We start from the raw sequence: 22,408 nt of genomic DNA on the forward strand, positions 1-22,408 counted from the left end.
TCTTGATTTAACAAATTTAGCTCGTAACATTTGCATGTGATATTTACACATTGTGTCAATATTTACATAGCATATATGAACATCAAGGGCTAAATTTACACATTATGTACAATTGACTAAAAATATTAATGACGTGATTAATTGTCCTTAGTTGTTCATTTTTGAAATTGACATAGAGAAACCAATTTATTCAATTTCGAAATTGAGAGAACCGGAGAGATGTTTAGCTTTTGTTTTTAATATATACCTTTTTAAAAAAAAATTAGCATTGGAATTTTTTTAATTCAAGCTTGAATTTGACCACGAACACAAATAATTAAGTTTAAAAATATCCAACTTAATTTTTAATAAAGCGATAGATCTTAAACATATCTAACTAAGCAAACATCAGCCATTCAATATTTATCTTGCATGGGCATTGTTGTTAATACAAGAGAACGTCGGTTCAAATACGCTGAAACACATTATTCTCCTATTTATGATTTGAAAAATGCAATGGTCCACAAATATGAAGGGAGGATATTTTACCCCGTATTAATTTGTAAATGAATAGTTATAAGGGTTCTTTTGGATGAACATTTACTTTTAGTGCAGTGTATTTAGCTTTCTTTTTGTCTCACATTACAATATTGTTACAATATCTAATTTTACTGCTATCGCTGTTTTTACACTAATTGCAGATAAATGCACTGCCCATCTAAAGAAACTCTTATTCCCTCAGCACAAAGAATACGAGTTGCCCCAATCTCAATTTCCAAAGGCAAAATCACAGAGTTCTTTTTATCATTTTTACTTTTTTAGCCTCGACTTTTAAAATTTATTCAAATTATTACCTTTTAAATGAAAAAATTGATTGAATCATTAAACTTTAAATATATTAGTGTAGCAACTTCCCTAATTTTCATGTGCGCTTTATAAAAAATTCAAAAAATTATTTAAAATTATTGAAAAATTAATAAAATTTTTTTAAAAAATATATGCATGTGAATAAAATATAAGTGAATTGCCACGTGAGTTGAATCGAAATTTTGAAGATTAAAAATCAAAGTGATAAAAAAATATACATTAAATTTTCATGATATAATATGAGGAGTCTTTCCTCACATTATTTTATATTAATTTTAATTTTTTTAAAATTATCTATTAAAATTGATAATAGAAACTCAAATAATGTTGTCAAGGCCAATAACTAAAATTAGCCAAAATGGTAAATTTGGATTAAGAATAGTCGGAATTAGGAAATTTTCAATATTTTTTTTGATTTCTCAATGTATATATCGAAACGAGCTCAATAGTTAATCCTCTGCATTCTGTAGGCCTATTAAGGGATAGATGTTGGCCACGAGTTTTAAAACTGTTCCATACCCAAAGTAAGAATCAAACCCTCGATCATTAGTTAAGATAAGAAAGACCATTACCATCTCACCTAACTATCGTGATTTTTTCAATTTTTTTTATCACTCATTGACAAACAAAAAAAAAGTTGTCATTTATGGTGTGTTGATAATATTTTGCTTATACTACACACAAAGGGAAAAAGAAAGTGCATTAAAATCAGCTAAGTAATGACTATTAAAAGATAAATTAATTGCATTATCATGATTAATTATGAAAATTAAGTTGTTGATATTTCATGATTGGACCACTCTCCTAGTGGTGACCCATGGATTCGGTGGTGGGAGGGTCCATACCTCATTAGCAAGTAATTCAATTTTCTCGATATCAAAATTTTTAACGTTATACTAAAATTTTTAACGATGAAAGTCGTAAAAAAACATTTTTCATCTCTTTCAATATAGATTGAGTAAGTTTTTTGTTCTAAAAAAAATTAGAGTAATTTGATCTCTGTTAATTTTAAAAGTGGGCAATTAAAGATAATTAATTACAGAATTAATGTCTTCTATCAATCGTACATAATTTTAATTGGTATGATAACAAATTTACCCCTTGAAGTTTACACATCCTTTTAATTTGGTCATGATCTAACAAATTTAGCCCGCAACATATGTGAGAATGTTGAGACTAAATTTGTTGAATTTTTTAAAATTAAGACTAAATTGATAAAATATATAAATATTGAGGACTAAATTTATATTATACCAATTAAAATTATGTAAAATTTATAAAAGGTATACCTTAATTGATTTTGTTAACAAAGCTCAAAATATTGCTAGGGGCTTAGTTGAAAAAAAACCTGCTTAATTAAAAAAATATATATAAAACTTATTTTATACACTTGATAAATTTAAAATAATATCTTTAATATAAAGTTTATTTCTACTTATAATTCTTTTTACCCCTAAAATTGAAGAATAGAAGTATTTAAACGTGCTTGAACTCACGTTTTTCTTATCATTATAATAACAATAAAACTAACTGAATTAAGATTTAATTGACAAACGAGAAGATGATTTAAAATAAAAATAGATTGAATTAGGCATAATGATAAATTTAGCCTTTAACATTTACATTTTTGTCAAATTAATATTTTTTTGGGCTAAATTTGGTCATCAAAATTTTAAAAAGTGTAAAATTGTTATTTTTTAATGAAAATACATGCTAAAATATTAATTTTTTAACCATTACAGTTTTCATAGTAACCCATGTGTATTTTTATGAGCTTTTTATACATATATTTTATATTTTTTAATATTTTTATAAAATTTAAATTATTTATTGAAGTGACATATAAAAAAATTTGAAACACAAAATTTGAGGCATTACAAGATAAATAGTGTCATGTTAGTATGAAGTATAAGTGGGCTATCATGCGAGTTACCACACCAACATCGTTAAAAAATTAATGTTTTAGTCAACATTTCAATTTTAAAAAAATAATTTAACTTCTTTTTGGAAGATTAATGGCAAAATTTAACTAAAATAAATAAATGTCAAATTAAAAAAAATCAAAATTAATGTCTAGATTTATCATTTTGCCATTTAATTGTTAATGTATTGAATTTCTAAATACAAATAAACAATTTTCTTTTTAGAATCTTCGGTTTAAAATCTAATGACATCATTAGCACAAATGCATGACACTACCTAGTGGGTGTTTTTTTTTTTTGAGAAATTTAACAAAAGAAAATTAAAAGTGGATAGGTTAATACATGAGTGCAGGCTAAAAGTTGCTTGAGATAGAGCCAAGAAGGAGTAATCAAGGGTGAAAAAATCTTTTGGATCGGATTTTCTAATTTTTATGTTTGAGGCTGAACATTAAATGTATAATGATGCTATACAATCATCCAAAAGCAACTCATGAAAAGATGCTATTAAAATTGAAATTGACTCCATTATGCAAAATCATTCGTGAAAATTAGTGGATCTTCTTCCGGGAGTCAAACCATTATATTTTAAGTAGATAAGTACAAGGACAAATTGGTTATAAGAGGTTATAGACAAAAGGAGGGCCTTGACAACTTTAATACTTTTTCTCCAATATCCAGGATAACGTGTAAAGATGATACTTGCAATTGCAGCCTTGCGAAATCTAGAAACACATCAAATGGATGTTAAAATAGTTTTCTTAAATGGAGTTATTGATGAAGAGAATTACTTGGAACAACCTGAGGGTCATGTAGTTTTAGGACAAGAAAGGCCGCGCAAAACCTCAGCCTGACTTGATTCAGCTTGGTTGGTGGAATCATCCAAGAGAAGGCGGTAGTTGGCAAAAGTCACCTCAAAATTTGGTAGATCTATTGTTCACAGGTTAAACAAAAGTCATAGCATAAGCTTTAGAGTTAAGATATGTACTCCTTGAGAGGAAGTGAGAGGATAGTTCAACAATAATCCATTCAATCTGTTTGAATTGTCTGTTGACCCACCAATTTTGAAGTTGTTCATTAGCCCTGATGAAAGAGGCAAGACATTGGGCTCTAATAGAATCATCCACTTCGACATAAAGAGCACAGGGGCCAAAATCAAGGATGGGGGCTAAGAAGGGATTCTTAATAGGGTTGCTAGAATGTGGAATGATTGCTAAAGCATGATTATCACATGTAAGGGAAGAAGGGGGAATAGATGGAAGATCACCAGTAATAGCATTCATCACCAAGTCTCTTTTTGAGGTAGTTAAGCCTTCACTATTTTTTTCATCTTCATCCATTGAGGGGTTAGATTCCTCATCGTCATCATCAATAGGAATAGGGTTAGTCATACTCGAAATACCATTGCCATGGGGTGGGGTTGGTTGCCTCATCATTTTGATCTGCATTATAACTTCTTGGAGGTGTGGTTCTTAAACTAAAACCAAAATGGAATCTTGTTTTTCTGGAGAAAAGATAAGATGAACTAGTGCAAAATTAGACTTGAGGAGTGTCAAGGTTCACGTAAGTAGAAAGGTTGGTGCCTCTGGCTATGGCTGCTCTAATGCAAACTCTGAAAAGGGTCTGATTGGCATTGTTTTCGATTTCATATCCCAGATTCTCACAAATCTCATTCTTTTGCTCGTTTACCATATACTCAACATTTTGAAGGTCACTGGAACAGTGTTTCACATGTGATCGATCATCCTTCTGAAAATGGCCTCATTGCATAACTTTGTCATCTCTTTGGATGTTACATCCAGAGATTAGAGGTCTCCAAGGGTTTATTTCCACTTTGACTCCGAGAAAACGAATATTTGAAGGTCTCGTCATGGTTGTCCACTTGCACTACCCTTTCAACGATTCTGCTTAATCTGATTGCCACCAATGGTAGTCCCCAAATTTGTATCCAAACAGGTAAGGTGGCAAATAGTTCTCTGGAGGAAGTGATGTTGGGGGACCATCTAGCTAACATAAGTAGGGCACCATGAATGGCGTATGGCCCCTCTCAAAAGATCTGATTAAGTTTTTTCATGGAATCAAATCTGAGAATGAAAATGTCACCACTGCTGGAATCTACATTGTACCCTACCTCGAGTGTTCCAAAGTCTATTTGATAGTGCGTTTGAGATAAGAGGATCGAAACATCTAAAGTCATGCATATATCTGATTAGGTAATGATTCCATTGTGCTCTACCAACTTCAAACTCCTGCTGGTTGAAAGGGATGACAGGCCCCTTCTGAGTGTTGCATTTGCATGGGGATGGACCTCAGCTTGAATAGTATGTTGCATGCTAGAGTCATCCTTAGAGGAGGTCCTAGAAGATTTGTTGTCAGACCAAGCACAATCTCTGGAAGGTGATCTTGGGATTTAGAGGAGGAGGATCAGAGAAGGAAAGGATTGGAGATGAACAAGAAGAAAGTGATGGAGGGCAAAACCAGTAAACTCTGAAGAGAAACAAGACCAAGGGATCCTATTTTCTGTCGTTTTAAGTGTCTGAAAGTCATGGTGTCTTGGGAAGTCGAAACGATGAGAGAAAAGGCCTGAGGATAATAGAGAGGAGGAAATGAAACGACAGGGAAGGATGTAGCGTTATGATGAGATTAATGGGGTTATGGGATAGCCAAAGGATGAAGGGCAAGAGCAATAATGAGGGGAACGCATGAGAGAGGAAACTAGTTAAGATTAGCAAGGATTGGGTGACGTAGATTAAACGTAGGGGGAGAAAAAAGGTGGCGACGAAGATGATTACAAAAATAGGAGTTAATGCAGGAAAGAAGAGAATGCAACGAACAGAAACAAGAAAAAGGAATAGGGAATCAAGGTCTGTCGAGCTGACAGAGGAGGAGTCACTAGGAAGGGCAAACGAGGACGAAGGCCTAGGAAGAAACCCTAAGGGAGAGCTCTTCTAGAGAGGTACACTGCTTATTAGAGTGATTATGTAATACTATTATTTAGTTACACAATCAAAATCATGTCTCTAGTTAACCAATGTTCAACCAATAATAACTTACATATTACCCGAATACTTAAAGCTAGTTAAAAAAAAAAAAAATTTCCCCTCGTTGTCCACTAATAACATTATAAAAAGGTACCAGATAATACAAAACTAAAATAGAAAGATGAAATCTCAATTTTCAGTATAGTGAAAGGACTAAACCCATAATTAGTCATTTTTAGGAAATAAAGAATTAAAGATTTGGAGCCTAATATCAAAGGAAATAAAACAAAGGAGAGAGTAAGTGCTAACACAAAAGAATAATCACACCATATCTTTATACACAAATCAAATAAGGAAAGGATCCATTAAGGACATGTACCTCTTTGAAGAATTTTGTGTTTTTGAAAATTACAAGAGAGAAGAATGAACAAACCTTCAAAACTAAAAGGTTAAAGAATTAACCTCTGTTTTGGACTTTGGAAGGGGAGAGAACCAAAAAGAACAAGTGGTATTTGCCACACCACTCCTGCAATAAGACCTTCGAGCTACTCAGTACGGAAGCAATAAGATACGACGACAAGGGGGTAAAACGTGTTAGGGCAAGGCCAGGTTTTCGACGGTTTCAAAACAGTAGAGAAATGGCAAGAAAAACAGTCAATAGCTGCATGATGGCGGATGCAGCAACTTTAGGTTGTCCATTTGGTGATGTTGGGGCAAGTGCAGTACCATTTGGAGAAGTACTTGGGGCTTTTGCAGCGACAGGAGGCAAAGGGGGCTCGTTGACATCTGCTTCGGTCAGGAACGGATTTGGGGCTTCAGCTGGTGGCAAGTAAGGAGCTGTGATTAGTTGATAAAGGCTTCCGGGTTGCACGGGACTCATGTAGCCAGGAATTTGATTGCCTCTGTTCAAGCATCGGTTCCCTACAAAACGGTTATAATGTCAATACTGGTGTTCATAAAAGCTAGTAGTACAATGAGATGAAAATGTTATAGTTTCAGCACATAGCAGTGTCAAAATTCAATCAGCAAAGTACTTACTCCGATATCTATTAGATGTCTTCGGGAAATCTGTAATAACACCATTAATACCACCTCCTAAATAGAATGAGTTTATCTCAACAGTTGGGTCGGAGAAGAAGTCCCATGCTTGAGATGTGAACTCATTACTGAAGGTTTGAACATATACAGAGAGATTAGCAGCTTTTAGCCTTGGTACAACATTCGTAGCACTAGTGATGAATGCTGAAGTTTCAGGAAATACGGAATCCTTGCTAATGACCACAGCGCTAGCAAATCTCTTAATGTCATCAATTGTTGAACTTTGAGCGCCACCAATATCTTCATCAACCTTGTAAACGAGATCATAGTTGGTTTGACTCTTGAACTTCATTAGAACCGAGCTACTACTGGACTGAATCATGACTTTCTGATCTGTCTTGTTACCGTAGCCAGCTTTGGTCAAAGCATCGAGCACTGCATCGGTTATGGCAAATCCTTGCTCTAAAAGGAAAGGAGCATTCTGAAAAGGAATAAACAAGTCAAAAATGTCAACAACTCTTCACAAGAAAATGTTTGTTATGAAATACAAATATATGCATCCCCGGATAATTAAGCTCCCATGCTAATCATACCACCATGGCACAACGGAAAACAATAGCGACCATTCAGTTACTGTGCCTCACCTCTTAACATCCATCATGAGGCTCAATAACGTGTGGAAATAGAAAATGAAAACCATGAAAGTAAACTCCAATGGAAGGAACTTGAAGAGGAAAAATATAGAAGGGAAACTGACCTCAATGCTGATTAAGACACCTTGAAGAGAGCTAGCATTGCTTGCCATGGTTAAAAACTTGGATAATGCTAAGAACTTCCCAGCATTTTTGAACCTCGGGTTTCGAAACAATTTGTACTGTGACTGTGGGCTTGCTATTATAGCTACAGTGAAAGTAATGAAAGATTAAAACAAGGAAGTTGATGAGAAGCTAATGCAAATCATATCTATTTATGAAACAAGAAGCCAGCTAAATGTCAGCAACTAAATCGCAGATTTAGATGATAGGCAAAGGATACAAAATTGAAATAAGTACCGTATGTCAGGAACCATTATCTCCCAAAGCAAGGTTTTCTCATTCATGCTCCATCAACATGAACATGAAGAGCATCCCCAAAGCATCAAGTTTTTATTAACCCAGTCAATGTAATGTACAAACTACAATCTAGATTGAGCTGGAAAACTTTTTTTTTTCACAACATGTTATGTTTCTATTTTATAGAAAGAAAACTAAATTTAACTTACGTGTCAAGTTTTTAATTCCACTCCATGACAGATTAAAGGTAAATATTCCACTGCCCGGCATAATCTGTGGAATTGTTGTTGTAAGATTGCTGAATTCTGATTGAGCAACTGTTGTGCTATCTATGAGATTTATAGAGCTCAAGCAAATAGGTGTTCCATCCATTGTCATTTGAACAGGACAGTCAATAACATCTACACCATCTTGAATTGCTGTTGAATATGCCACATCTGTACAACCAGGATAGTCTCCACTTGCTCCATTACTTGAGATGACCAGAAGGTCCACTGTAACATTGCAACAAAAGAAAAATAGTTTAGCTATGTCGGTACCTTAAAACACACGATCTCATGGTCATTTACCACTGACTCCTAGCAAGAAAACCTAAGGTCTTTCACTAGGAAGCATCATATAATGGCATACCTTGTTTGGAGGCATTTCTGCCAAGGTGAGCAAAGCAATCTGCAATGTTCAACAAAAGTTAGCATCTCAACAAAAAAAGCTCTTATCCATTAGCAGCGAAATGTAATGGTATTTAGTAAAAATAAGGCAATTTTTCTTTCAATAATCAAAGTTATTTTGTAGGCAGTAGAGCATGTCAAGATAAGAGAGTAAAGAGAGACAGAAGCGGCAGACAAATTCTCACTTCATCCTCTTATTTATATGATGCAACCATGGCATGAGGCAATTAATGAGAATAAAACCAACAAAGTGCAAGATCCTTGGGCGCGCTCTCTTATTCATAAAACAGGATATACTACCTCAGTTGAGAAAACTAAAGAAATTTGTAAGACATTTGCAAGCACAAGTCACTGAGACAAGTAATGATCCTTAAGAATATTTTAAGTTCAACCATTATTTAAATTGAAAAGCAAATATCAGTGTGTGAGATGCAAAAACAAATTGAAGAATTCTATGAAGATTTATATTGCATCCAGAGGCGTATAACTCACCTATAGCAGCTGATGGAGTTATTGGGAAGTCGGATATCATCCCATCAACAGAGAATTCACCATTGTCAATAAACTGAAGATACTCGGCCACTGGATCATAGGAGTAGTTGAAGCTAAATGGAACATCATTATAGAAATCTGATGCAAAAACTTCTAGCCCTTCTTTGTGAGCATCCAAGACAAGAGAAGTAGAAGGTAGCAAGTAAAGATCCTTATCTACAGGCCATATATAAGACTTGGGCACAATAATTCCGAAGGCAAATGTCTTGATAAATGTGATATTTTTTAAGAGAGAACCGTAAGTCTGATTGGTTGAAGGCTCCACATCGTTCTGTCCTAGAAACCGGAAGACAAGTTTTGTTGCACTTCTTCGGAAACTTGGGGCAATGTTTTGCAAGAAAGCCACTTCTGGTGATGAGATATAGTCAATAGTTACATTCCTATTTCTAGTTATAGAAAGTACAAAGCTTCTCATACTCAAGTTGTGTTGTGTATAGAATGCATCATGCTGCAAAATTGAAAGACAGTCAATTAAATCCCAAAACAGGAAGGTGGAGTTATACTTATTTAACAAGGGGATAAGAAGGGACAGGAGGGAAAAAGTAAGATGGCATTGTTAAGCATTTGCAAATTCTTTACCTGAATATTCAACCAAAACCGAGGTGGATTCAACTGTGCATAGGTATCCTGAACAGTCATAATTGGGTAATTATTGCCATCAAACTTATTAGTTCGAGAATAGACACCTTGGCTTACTGTCCAAATAACACACAAAACATTAGAATGTGAAACATCAAACAAATGAAAGAAGAGAAGATTTTATTACGAGTACATTTTGAAGCAAGTCAAACCAAAAGAAATTTAGAAAAGATGCTGAACCTCTATAGGTCCTAATATTGACATAACAACAAGCACAAGCATATCAAAAACCCGATTGCTCGTAATTGCTTGAACTAGGTAGTGATTAGGGAATGAGTTTATGTTTTAAGTTTCAAAACTGATAACTAATTTGGAGGAGATGATGATAATAATCAGAATGTAGCAAGGGCAAAAGTAATGAATAATACTAAGAGAACATTGATGGTGACAAAAAAAGAAGAGAAATAGTGGGCTAAACTTACATATGACATTTCCAAGTTCTCTAAGAGTGAAATCAATAGAAAACCATCCCTTTGTAGAGACCCCATTGACAAGGTAAGTCTTCTGCCTATTCTTGTATACAATTGCCACGTCAGAATTATTATCTAGCTTAAGATCAGGAAAGCAAATCCCAGCTCCATCTCTTGTTAATTGAACATCACACCACAAGATGACATCAGGTGGACTAGTTAATAAAGCCAAACTATAAGCTCCAAAACTGGAGTCAGCAAATATTCCTGAAAATCCACCGTGAGCTATGACGGAGGGTGCCTTCCCTGCAAAAGCAATCAAACCGTTTAATCTTATGGAACATCATATAAAAAGGGAGACAAACTTTACAGAACTTTTTGCTGCTATGGATGCTAATGCTAAAAGTTTTTTCTGCATCTATAGACTCAAATATTCCAATGCTGTATAGCTCAGGATGCTGTCAGGTGAGGTCATCGGAATTTCAACCAGCCTTAGGTAGAATCAGTAGGAGAAAACTTAAGCTCTTTGGTAGAGGAAAAAAAAAGAGAGCCTTTCTTTAGTGAATTGTGAGTAAATCTCATTCTAATTTAAGAAGGAACTCAAAATAGAAACAATAAGTAAATCAGGAAGGGATGAAGGTGCATTTTCTATCAATTTTTTCCATTTTCTCATCAACAAAACCGAAAAGATTTACTAGTGAACGAATGAAACAAATATATAAGACTAAGAAAAAGCCTAATATTTCAAGTCAACCTATAAAAGTTAAAATGACCCACACACATATTATTAAGGAAAAGAAAGAAAACACTAATTGCAGTTGACTTAGATAGAGAAAAAACCCTGGCTCATTAACTACCTCAGAAACCAAATGGAAAATAACTAAATTTTAAGGATAAAAAATCTATTTAGAAAAAAGGTCAAATTTTATTTAAAATAAAGGAAATATTTCCACTTTGACAAGCATGGAGTTGGAAATTAGTAAACATGCATTTATCATCGTTTTTTCCTCCGTTTTCTTTGAAAACAAACAGAAAACACTGAAAAAAAAAGAAGCTAGAATTCAAGCATAACACAAGAAAATCAACTTTAACGAATCTGCTAAAAGCTCAAGCAGCTCAAAGTCAAAATAAGCTTAGTTTGAACAATTTTCTTATCATTTCCTTCACTTTTGAGGAGACGAAACCTAACAATTAAGCCAAAATATGGAAAATTGAACATGCTTCCATCTCAAAAAAGCTACTTTCTCAACATTTTTCCCTCTTTCTCATCAATCAAACACAAAAACTAGCTAAAAGAAAAATTGAAACAAGAAACTAAACCAACGAAAAAAAAAAGAGATTCTTCTCATCATGCAATCACTTAAAGAGAGAAAATAAAGAGAAGACTCTAATAACGAGAAACGCACCACTTAGAGTCTGCCAACGAGAACCGTTGGTAGATCCCTGAGCAGATACCAAAGTTACTGAAGCTAACAAAGCTTGAACTACAAAAATGGCAATCGAAATGCCACGTAAGCTTCCCATTGCCGGAAATATCTTTTCCGACGACAACTCAGCTCAGTTCCGCCACTGATCTCCGTCGACGGTTTCTTCTTCCTTTCCTTCGTCAACCGCGCAAGATTATGGAGAAGAATAACAGAAAAATACTGAACTTTTCAGGCTGTCTTTATTTCTTTTGTTTTTTTGGTTGGTTTCAATATATTTATATAATTATTCCATTTTTATTAATTTTAATATTTAATTTTGACTTTTTAGTTATTTAAATCAGGTTTCTTCTTCTTCTTTTTTCTAATCCTATACCAAATTACGCGTTGTCCTAAGCTCGGCTCGAGCCGGTTTCAGGAAGGTTCTTGGCTATTACTATTGGCTTAATATATAGATTGGCCCCTGAACTTGACAAATTTTCTCACATTGGCCTCTAAAATTGTTTTTGAATCATATTAGTCCCTAAGGTTTGCATCTGCTACACAAATTGATCCCTTCGCTAACACTGTTTGTTTGTTTTTAAGAATTTTTTGATGTGGACAACCACGGGATTAACACAAAGAGAAATAAAAGAATGACACGTGAATTTATTTTTAACAATTCTTTAAAAAAAATTTAAAAATCTTAAAATTTTGAATTATTTTTAAAATTTTGTTAAAAAATATAAGAAACATATAAATTATAAAACTTCAATATATATATAAATTGAAATAAAAATAACAAATTTAGTTAAAATTTTTAAAAAATAAATATGTTTAGAAAATCAAAAAATAAATAAATTTGGTTAATTTTTTTTTTGAAAATTGCAAGAAAGTGTAAAAGTATAAAATATAAAATTAAAAAATACTTTAAACATTAAAGAAGAATACATGTCCCTTTATTTCTTCACGTGTCTCCCCCATACTTATCCACATTAGCAAATTTTTCATAAACAAATTGTGTTAATGTAAGTGTCGATTTGTGTAACGGATGCCAATCTTAGGGACCAATATGATCCAAAAAAAAAGTTTAGGGGCCAATGTGAGAAAAATTACTAAGTTTAGGGGCTAATCTATATATTAAACTTTAAAAAAAACTAATGGTGTTAGCCATAGGGAGTTATTTGTGTAACAAATGCCAACCCTAGGGACCAATGTGATCCAAGGAAAAATTAAGAGTCAGTTTGAGAAAAGTTGCCAAGTTTAGGAGCTAATCTATATATTAAGCCTTTTTTTAGGAGGTTTTTGTCGTAAAACAATGAGATAAGTATTGATTGTCACCGATCCCACAAGATTATCATGAGCCCAAAAAAATTATTTTTCTTTTCTCCATTTTATTGGTATTTGAAAGGTTAGATGGTAGAACCAATATTTTTTAATCAATTTAGAATGGTTGATTGGGCCATCAACCATTTGGGGTACCAGTTCGGAAAGTGAAAAAAATCGTTTGACTTGAAAAGTGATATAGATCGATTGAAATGGACTAAAAAACTGGTTGAACTAATTGAATTAGATTTTATTTTTTTAATTTTTTTAAATAATTTATTCACTTTGAACTGAACAAACCAGTCAAATTGAGAACTGGTGGTTTGAAGAGTTCAACCACCAGTCTAGTTTCAAAAACATCGGGTAGAACCTTAGGAAATTTTTATTCAATTATTCTTTTTCCAAATTATCAAACATCCAAAATTATTTATTAAAATATATTTTCCCACCGCTTAATTTCAAGTGTCGAGTCAATTTAAAATTTAACGAAAAATGAGTTTTGAGCCCTTGAGGTATGAAATGGGATTCTATAAAATACCTTTATACCTATTAAAGGGTTTTTAAAAACCTTAATGTGTGACATGTTTAATCACATTGAATACGAAATTAATTGTTCGAAATTTTGATTGTTGTTTCTATTGTTTCATATTCTTTTGGAAATTTTGTTTTGTTGGCAATTTTGACTTGTATAAAGGTAATATTAGAGATTTATATTAAGTAGCAAATAAAGAATGTGTTGAACATTTTTTTTATGACCAAAGAAACTAGGGTTAAAAGAGTTTAAAGTCGTATCCAAGTAGGAGTGATAATTTTGACTTGAATTAGAAGTTCAACTTTGACTACAATTTCTTGTTATCTTAATGGATAAGTTGTTGATCAGATTTGCTTTGAGTAGAAACTTATTTACTACGAAGCTGATCAAGATTTACTTCATGAAGGATTGAATCTATTGAAGGTTGTTGACCTATTTTATTTCGATTTGGAATAAAATTGTAATAAGCCTATTATAGGTTGTCATATCGCAGCAGGGATGAATGTTTAGAGTGTTCTTTTGTCGAGTATTTTACTATCTTTTACTCAGTATTTTGGCACTCTTTTGTGAGGTATTCTTTGAAGAGTTATTTTGATTGTATTATAAGGTTTTCGAGAGGGTGATTATAACAATTTGGGTTCGAATTTGTAGTTGCAAGTATCTATTATTGAAAGGGTAAATTGGACTTAAGTCAGTAGTTATTCTAGAAGAACTTTTGAATAAAATGATTCTCTGAATAAGGCTTCGTAGAGGTAGGATTGGCGAATCCAAACTACATTAACAAATATTGTGTGTTGATCTTTCTCCTTCCCTTACTCTCATTGAAAAATTGCATTGCCCCATCTTCCTAGCCCAACTCTTGTTCGAACAACCGATGGAACATAACTTGGAACAAATGTCAATTGAGGTAATTTCACTTTGTATCCGATCCTACTTTAGACACAATTGAAGGAGATCATATGGTTGGTTTCCAATCATGGAATCCATGAAATACAAAAACAATTTCAAAATAACATATAATTTTTACAAATTGTATTAGAGCCTACTTTAGACACACTTGAAAGAGATCTATTCTCGTATTTTTACCCGATTGGGCTCGAAATAGTCAAATTAACTAAAAATTCCTTATGAAGGCTTATCAACAAATTACAACTAATTTAATCTATCAAAAATTCAAAATTTCACATATCAAAATTCTACTGAATATTTCAGTAAATCAATATATGGTAAATTGAAAATTTTTGAGGTGTTACATCTATGTTTCTATCTTTCTAAGAGTTATCTACCCCAAAACCCAAGATAATGTATTTCTCCAATTGGACTTCATAGAAAAAATAAGTCTCTTACATAAATTGCTCAATTTTGATTCCTTAGACTATAGACTATTTAGATTACCTACTAATATAAGTAGTATTTTCGCATCATAATCCGACCCTATGATGCAACTTAGTATTAGTTAAACCTTCAGTTATCAGTAAGTCAATATTTTTTTTGTTCATTTTTCTTTTCGTACAAAAACCAATGAGGACACGATACAAAGATACTAATTAAACCATGGAATTTTATTAACCAATTTGTTCAAAAAATTAAAAGCATGAATGATGAAATAACTGTTGGATCTGGTACCCAAAGAGTAGTATTTTTGTCTATGTACACTTATATTTTTTTCAAACAGATTGGTTTAATAAAATTATTCATGAATTACATTAATACTGTAATGACCCAAATTTTTACAGTTATAAAAAAAGTGCATTTTTGGGTCTCCGTTTCTAAAAAAATATATTTGTAAATATTTATTAAAAATATTTACGAAGTTAAGAGAGTGATTAATTAAAGTTTAATGAAGCAAATTAGCTTAAATAAAGGATAATTAGATAAAAAGATTAAATTGAATGAAGTTTGAAAGTTTAATTATAGAATAAAGAAAATTAAAAGGACTAAATAAGTAAATAAACCAAAAAGAGTGCCAAGTGTATGGCAAAAATAAAATACAAGTATAATAAATATAATACACACATTTGTAATACATATATTTATTTGCTTATTATTTAAGTAAATATTAATGTATTTATTATTATTAAATTACTATTATATGATAAATAAATAAATAAGTTGACAAATGTATGGTATGTATAGTGACATGTGTGATACTAATATACATACATTTGTAAAATACATGTATATTTACTTATTATATAAGTATATTATTAAATTATATATTATTATTAAGTAAAAGATATTTATATAATAAATAGATTAAAGAAAGACAAATGTAATAATGTATATGTATACAAATGTAAAATAGATATTGGATATTAAATAGATATTTTATTATAGCTATTATTAAGTTATTATAATATATATATATATAAAGTAAAAGAAATAAAAAGAAAAAGAATAGAAAAAGAAAGAAAGGATGAAACGAAACAGAGAGCAGGGGAAAGAAAGAAGGAAGGAAAAAAAGGAAAGAAGGAAAAAGGGAAAAATTGGGATTTCAAGGCTTGAAAGTTAAATAGGTAAGTCAATTTAGCCCTTTTTACTTAATTTTGATGTTTTGAAAGCTTTGGGACAAGGTTTTGATGAAATTAAGTGAATATTTTGAAAGTTATTAGATTTTTAAATATTGTTCATGTTGAATAAAAAGATGAATTAGGGGTTAGATTGATAGGAATTCAAGTTAGAAATGAAATAAGGATTGAATTGTAAATTAATTCATAAGTTTTATGTTGTAGGGACTAAATTGATGAAATTTCAAAATTAGGAAAATATGATGGAAATTTAATAGTTAAGTATGATTTTAGTTAAAATTTGAGTAGAAATAAAGTATGAATTAAGATAGAAAAGTAAGTGAATTTAGTTATGATTAAATTGAAATTAAAAGTAGAAAATCAACATTTTGCACTAAGACCATTTTGGATAGTAGCAGTAGTCTAAGTTTAAAAAATCACCAAAAATTGTAAAAATTTAATTAGAGGATTAATAAAATATGGAATTAAATCTTATTGAGTCTAGTTTCTTATAGAAGAAACGATGTAAGAAATTGAATTGTAAATTATGAGATATAATGAATTTTGTGAGACAAGGTCAGAATGTATTCGGGTTCCCCTGTTCTGACTTTGAAAAATCACCAAAAATTGAAGAAAAATAATTAGAGGCTTAAAGTTATATTTTTAGAATTCATAATGAGTCTATTTTCAGGAGAAATCAACGGGAATATTATCCGAGTTCTGTACTGTGAGATAATTAATTTTTAGTGAAGAAGGGTCAGAACTGTTAGACAGCAGAATAGGGGTGAATTTAAAGAATAAACTGTACCTAATGGCTAAACTAAAAATTCTGAAAATTTTATGGTAATAATATATATGAGTCTAGTTTTAGGGAAAATTAATGGATCTTAATTTGGAGTTCCGTAGCTCGAGTTATAAATAATTTAGTGAGTATGACACAGATGGACAGCTTGAATATTCATAAAAGTAAATAATAAAAATTATAGATAATGTTACTTACAAGTGTGTTATATACACTAAGGATGTGGAATGGAGAGGAGGAGGAGGAAAAATATGTATGAATATTCATCTAGCATGGCTAATTTGCATGTTTTAGGCTCAGGGACTAAATTGAATAAAAGTAAAACTTCATGGGTAATTTTGTAAAAATGTCAGAAATGACCAAATTGCATGAAATGGATTATTTTATTATTTAAATTACAAAATTGAATGAAATTATTAATTTAGTTCAAGATCGGGGGAAAACATGTTTTAGGGATTAAATTGAAAAGTGTCAAAATTATGGAAAATTCTGATATTTTATAGAATTCATGGATTGTTATCAATATGTATGAGAACAATATCTAGAAATAAGGATTAAATTGCAAGAATTTTATTTTCCTGACCCTAAGGATGAAATCGTCATTAATTAAAAGTTTAGGGGCAAAATGGTACTTTTTCCTAGAGCATTAATTAAATGCATTAGAATATGAAATGAATGAAAATGATGATCAAATTTATTTATAAAGATCCGGACGACTCAAAAATGAGACTTGATCGTGGAAAATAAAAGATATCGGATTAACGAAATTATAAACACAAATAAGCAATGAGGTAAGTTTGTGTAACTTGAATTGTATTTTAAATACTTGAAATATGTGGTTATGTGATGAAAATATGATTTGAATGTTCAATTCATGATAATTGATGAAAGATTACTAATACTCGATATAAATTGAAAATAAAGCCCGGTTGAATGAAAGGAAAATTCGATGGATCTCTGAAAAGGAATTGAAGGTAAAAAGGATCTAGCTCGGACGGGTGATCCTATTCTGATACAGCCCTCCCGAAGAATACGTGTAAAATGGATTTAGCCCGGACGGGTAATCCGAATTAGGGTCTAAATTTAGTCTGGACTGGTAATTCAAATCCCAGCTCATTAGAATAATTGTCATTGCAGGAGATTTAGCCTGGACTGGTAATCCCACTGTAAGGATGAGGTTCGCGGGAGTGTGCTCTCTGATATGAAATGTGTAAGACCATGGTTGAAAGATACCATGGAAACCTAATATGAAATGTGTAAGACCATGGTTGAAAGATACCATGGCAACGTGATATGAAATGAATAAGACCATGGTTGAAAGATACCATGGCAACGTGACATGAAAAGAATAAGACCATGGTTGAAAGATACCATTGCAACCTGATATGAAATGTGTAAGACCATGGTTGAAAGATACCATGGCAACCTGATATGAAATGAATAAGACCATGGTTGAAAGATACCATGGCAACGTGACATGAAAAGAATAAGACCATGGTTGAAAGATACCATGGCAACATGACAGAAAATGAATGAGTAAGATCATAGTTGAAAGACACTATGGCATCATGTCAAAGATAAATAGACCGTGGATGGGAGACGCTATGACATCTATTGAACAATTAATATTCAGGTAATACTTATCAGATGATGAATGTTTATATGAAATGGTTGTGTGAAATGTTTACAAGAACTGGTCATATGGAAATATATGTACAAAATAGTTGTATGAAATAATTATGAAGATAAATAAACGAAATAAGTATAAGTACATGGAATATAATTTATGTCAAGTTTGATATAAACTATTACCGGAATAAATATACATAAAATATATGGAAATGATGGAGCATGAAATATTGATATAATGAAATGAATGATATATGCTTATGAAGAAACGGTAAGAGCATGATATGTTTCATGACATGTACATATATGATTATCTTTGATATGTTGATACAAGGAAATTATGTAAGTTGAGACTATTATTAAACTCAAGTGCAATATGTAGAGAAAATAAGTATATCAATGTTGAATTTAGATGAAATGTGTGCAAGTATACTAACAATGATGTTGTTTGACGTTTAGACAAGTGCCAAACTATTGATTGAACGGTAACATGTTTAATTATAAGGAGCATTAAAATAGTAAGTACTTAGATGAAAATAAAATTTAAGATTTTGCGAATTTTTTTTTATAATCCCGATTTAATTTCGGTTGGTTTCTAATGTATGTTTGGGGCTTTGAGGGCCCAATAGAGAGACGTTATGATTATTTCTAAAACATGAATAATAAATGACTCAGAATTATCTGAAAATGTTCAGTAAACTCCGGTAATGCCTCGTACCCTATTCCGGCAATGGATACGAGTAGGGGGTGTTACAAATACCCTTTGTATATTTTCCTCAATGCTTTTCGCATGCAAAACAAAATGGAAGCAAAGATTAGCTCACTAGTTATCTAATGTTTAACTAATGCTAAGCGGTATTACTTGGTCGGATCGTAATACGTAAATACAACTTATATTAGTAAATGAACCTAAACATGTCATTAGTCTAATAAAAAATGAGCAAATCGATTAAAAGACTGATATGTCGTCTATCAAGTTCAACTGGGGAGATGCTTTGTCTTGAGCATTAAAGCAGATAACTCCCAAAAGATAAAAACATAGATGTGGCTGACTGGACTGGCAGTACATCGGATAGGACCCAAGTAGAATAGTTCCTAATCCGTTTATAGATTTATTCACTTGTAACGTTCATAGTGTGGTATACATTAATCTTGAGTGAATGATGGGCTATGTATGTTTTATATACTGTTTGCACCGATTTTCTCGTGATTCAACTCACATTGAGCTTTATAAGCTCGCTCCCCCATTATTTCTATCTTTATAGATAACCCACCAGGTTAGGTCGCAAACTCGACATCCAGAGGGTCTCGGCTCAGTTTTACTTTTATTAAAATATTTTAGATTTATGATTCGATATTTTTGTTATTCAGAAATTGTATTGCTTTAATTTTGATTTGTGGCATGAGACTTATGTTTTTTAAAAATATTATGCATTACACATAATTTAATTTTAAGAGGTTGAAATATGAATATTAACTAATTATACATGAACTTCGGTTTTTATGATATCGCTTTTTTCGCTACTAGATTATAAATAAACTTTGAGGAATAAATAAATTAAAAATTAACTAAGTTTTCAAAAGTAGTCACCGTTACAACGAAAATATTAACCTTAATCAGTTTTTATTAATTCGTGAGTTTTTTCTGAAAATGGGCTAAGTTTTCTTCTAAGATAAAATGATTGTTTAAATATGACTATTTTGCAAAACTTTAAACGTACTAGGCTATTTCGGTGGCCGATGTAATCTTTCGAATTCAAGCTTAATGTTTAGGCTGGGTTGAGGACGTTACATATAAGTTTTTAATAAATTAAAAATATATAAAATGTTTAAAAATATAAATATTTATTTAAAAAATTAAGAAAATAATACGGACGAGTCTAAAATTTGGGTCGAAACAGGTTCGGCCAAGCATGAAGTATGTTAATATTATTGAAAGAAATCAAATAAGTCCAAATTCAATCCCTATAATATAAAAAAAATTGTTAAAAGTACCTAGGAATTCCATGTATTATAAGGATTGGATCAAATTGGTTCTTCTATTATTAAATGAATCAATTTAGTCCATATACTATTAAAAAGAATCAAATAAGTCCACATTGTATCAAAATTAACATTTACTATATAAAAAATTGTCTTAAAAATCATATTTTTCAACTGCAGTTTAATTTCAAACAAAAAATTTGATTTACAAAACCATAAAAATATTAAACAATAAATATTAATTTTATTTCACCTTATTTAATTTTTTGGTAAATTACAAGAGGAGGGCAAATTCATGACTAACACAACTCAAACCCAAGCTACACTTGAAACGGTGAACACCCTAACAATTAGGCAAACACCCGCTGTTCGATCTTATTTAAACTTTTTTTTAAACCTAAAAAAAAAAATTTTATCATGTCCCTATAGTCTCTCAATTCCATCCAAAAAGAAAACTGAGCCCAATTTCTTTTTCCACGGCTCGAGCCAGCAACTGGATGTGGCGCACTAAGCCACCAAGTTTCTGATTGGAGGACAGCTAACTGGTGGTGTCCAAACCCTATCGCCACCCTGGCAAATAACCACGTGGGATTATCCCATTGGCTGCCCACCACCATGAGATCATGTTAACGCGTCAAATGGTCACGTTACAAGGTGGAAATCCCACCACAACAAATAATAAAATAGCAAATTGGGGTCAATATAAAATGTTGAGGGTGAAATTGAAAGATTTGGCAAATTGTGCTTTGGTTTGGGATTTTGGTTGGGTTTAGTCAATGTATAAAAACATTAATTGATTTTCTTTTTTTTTTTTTGGTTTTTGATGTTGACCTTAATATTATTAATAAAACTTACATCCATCAGATTACATTCGAAAAATTAAATACGAGATTGAAAAAAATCATAATTAATACTAAATTTAATTTATTAAAAAAATCGAACTAAACACTAAGAAGTTAACATTTTTACTTTTGGGTACTAAAATATGTAATTTTTATCAAATATAAGTACTAAATCAGATTAAAAAATAACATAAGTACGACATTAAAAAAATGTAAAACTCGAATACCAAATAATATATTAAACTCTTTTTATTATTTTAATTCAAGTAATTCAAATTCAAAAATTGTATGCTTGGACTGTTAGCTGTATATGATTAAAGGACAGATAAATTTGGGCATTAAATTCTTTTTTTTAAAATAAAATAAAATATAAATGAGGATATAATTTTAATTTTATACATAACAAAATAATGGTTAAATTGCAATTCTAATTTTTCTACTTTTTTATGATTATATAAAAATGGTTAAATTTCAGTTTTCATTCTTATATTTTGTTCAAATTTTATATTTAATTTTTATATTTTAATTTTGATACCTCTCCATTCTTTTCTTTTCTTTTGACACGAGAAAAATAATGGTTAATTTCAATTTTAATCATTATATAAAAATTAAACTTCGATTTTGATCCTATATTTTACTCAAAATTGAGATTTAATTTTGATATAATTTAGACGCCTATTCGTTCTTTTTTCTTTTCTTTTCTTTTGACATGAGAAAATAATGGCCAATTTCAATGCTAATCCATCTACTTTCTTAAGATTATAAAAAAATGATTAAATTTCAATTTTAATCCCTATATTTCGCTCGAAAGTGAGATTATACTTTAATTTTGACATAATTTGGTTCTTCAACTTTTATAGTGCCATTAGTTGGTCTAAATATTTTATTCTGATTAAAATGCTAAGGTGAATTTTTAAGAATAGTTAAGGCAGTTAAAATCCTCTATTAAATTCAAGTCCATTATAATGTCATTTTCTACTATATGGGTACCAAGAGGGTATTTTTTTTTTAATTCAAAATGTCACACCAACAAATATAACCTAAGGATTTTAACGGTGTTAACAAATAGACCTAAATTTAAAAAATTAAAATGTAGATAGATTAAACTCTTGAAAATAAAAAGTATGGAGATTAAATTCCAAATATATGAAGAGTACAGGTACTTTGAGCATATTATAACATTTACATTTTTACTCTATAATTTAGTAAAAAAATAAGTAATTAACCCAACGTGAAATAGAGGGATTAAATCTCAAATTAAGAGTAATGGTAAAACTGC

The 22,408-nt window shown here is 31.1% G+C and overlaps 1 protein-coding gene across 1 annotated transcript; it reads right to left on the bottom strand.

Moving 5' to 3' along the window:
• Positions 1 to 6,051: 6,051 nt before the first annotated feature.
• Positions 6,052 to 11,800, bottom strand: LOC107932762 (glycerophosphodiester phosphodiesterase GDPDL3). Its single transcript, XM_041110690.1, has 9 exons — positions 11,512 to 11,800; positions 10,118 to 10,411; positions 9,636 to 9,751; positions 8,997 to 9,504; positions 8,467 to 8,505; positions 8,046 to 8,330; positions 7,542 to 7,684; positions 6,785 to 7,265; positions 6,052 to 6,667 (listed from the first exon to the last, which is right to left on the bottom strand). The coding sequence occupies exons 1-9, from the start codon at positions 11,627 to 11,629 to the stop codon at positions 6,369 to 6,371; spliced, it is 2,283 nt and encodes a 760-aa protein (XP_040966624.1). The 5' UTR covers positions 11,630 to 11,800; the 3' UTR covers positions 6,052 to 6,368.
• Between the last annotated feature and the right edge of the window lie 10,608 nt (positions 11,801 to 22,408).

The sequence above is a fragment of the Gossypium hirsutum genome, chromosome A04 (assembly GCF_007990345.1).
Source record: "Gossypium hirsutum isolate 1008001.06 chromosome A04, Gossypium_hirsutum_v2.1, whole genome shotgun sequence".
Classification (NCBI taxonomy): Eukaryota; Viridiplantae; Streptophyta; class Magnoliopsida; order Malvales; family Malvaceae; genus Gossypium; species Gossypium hirsutum.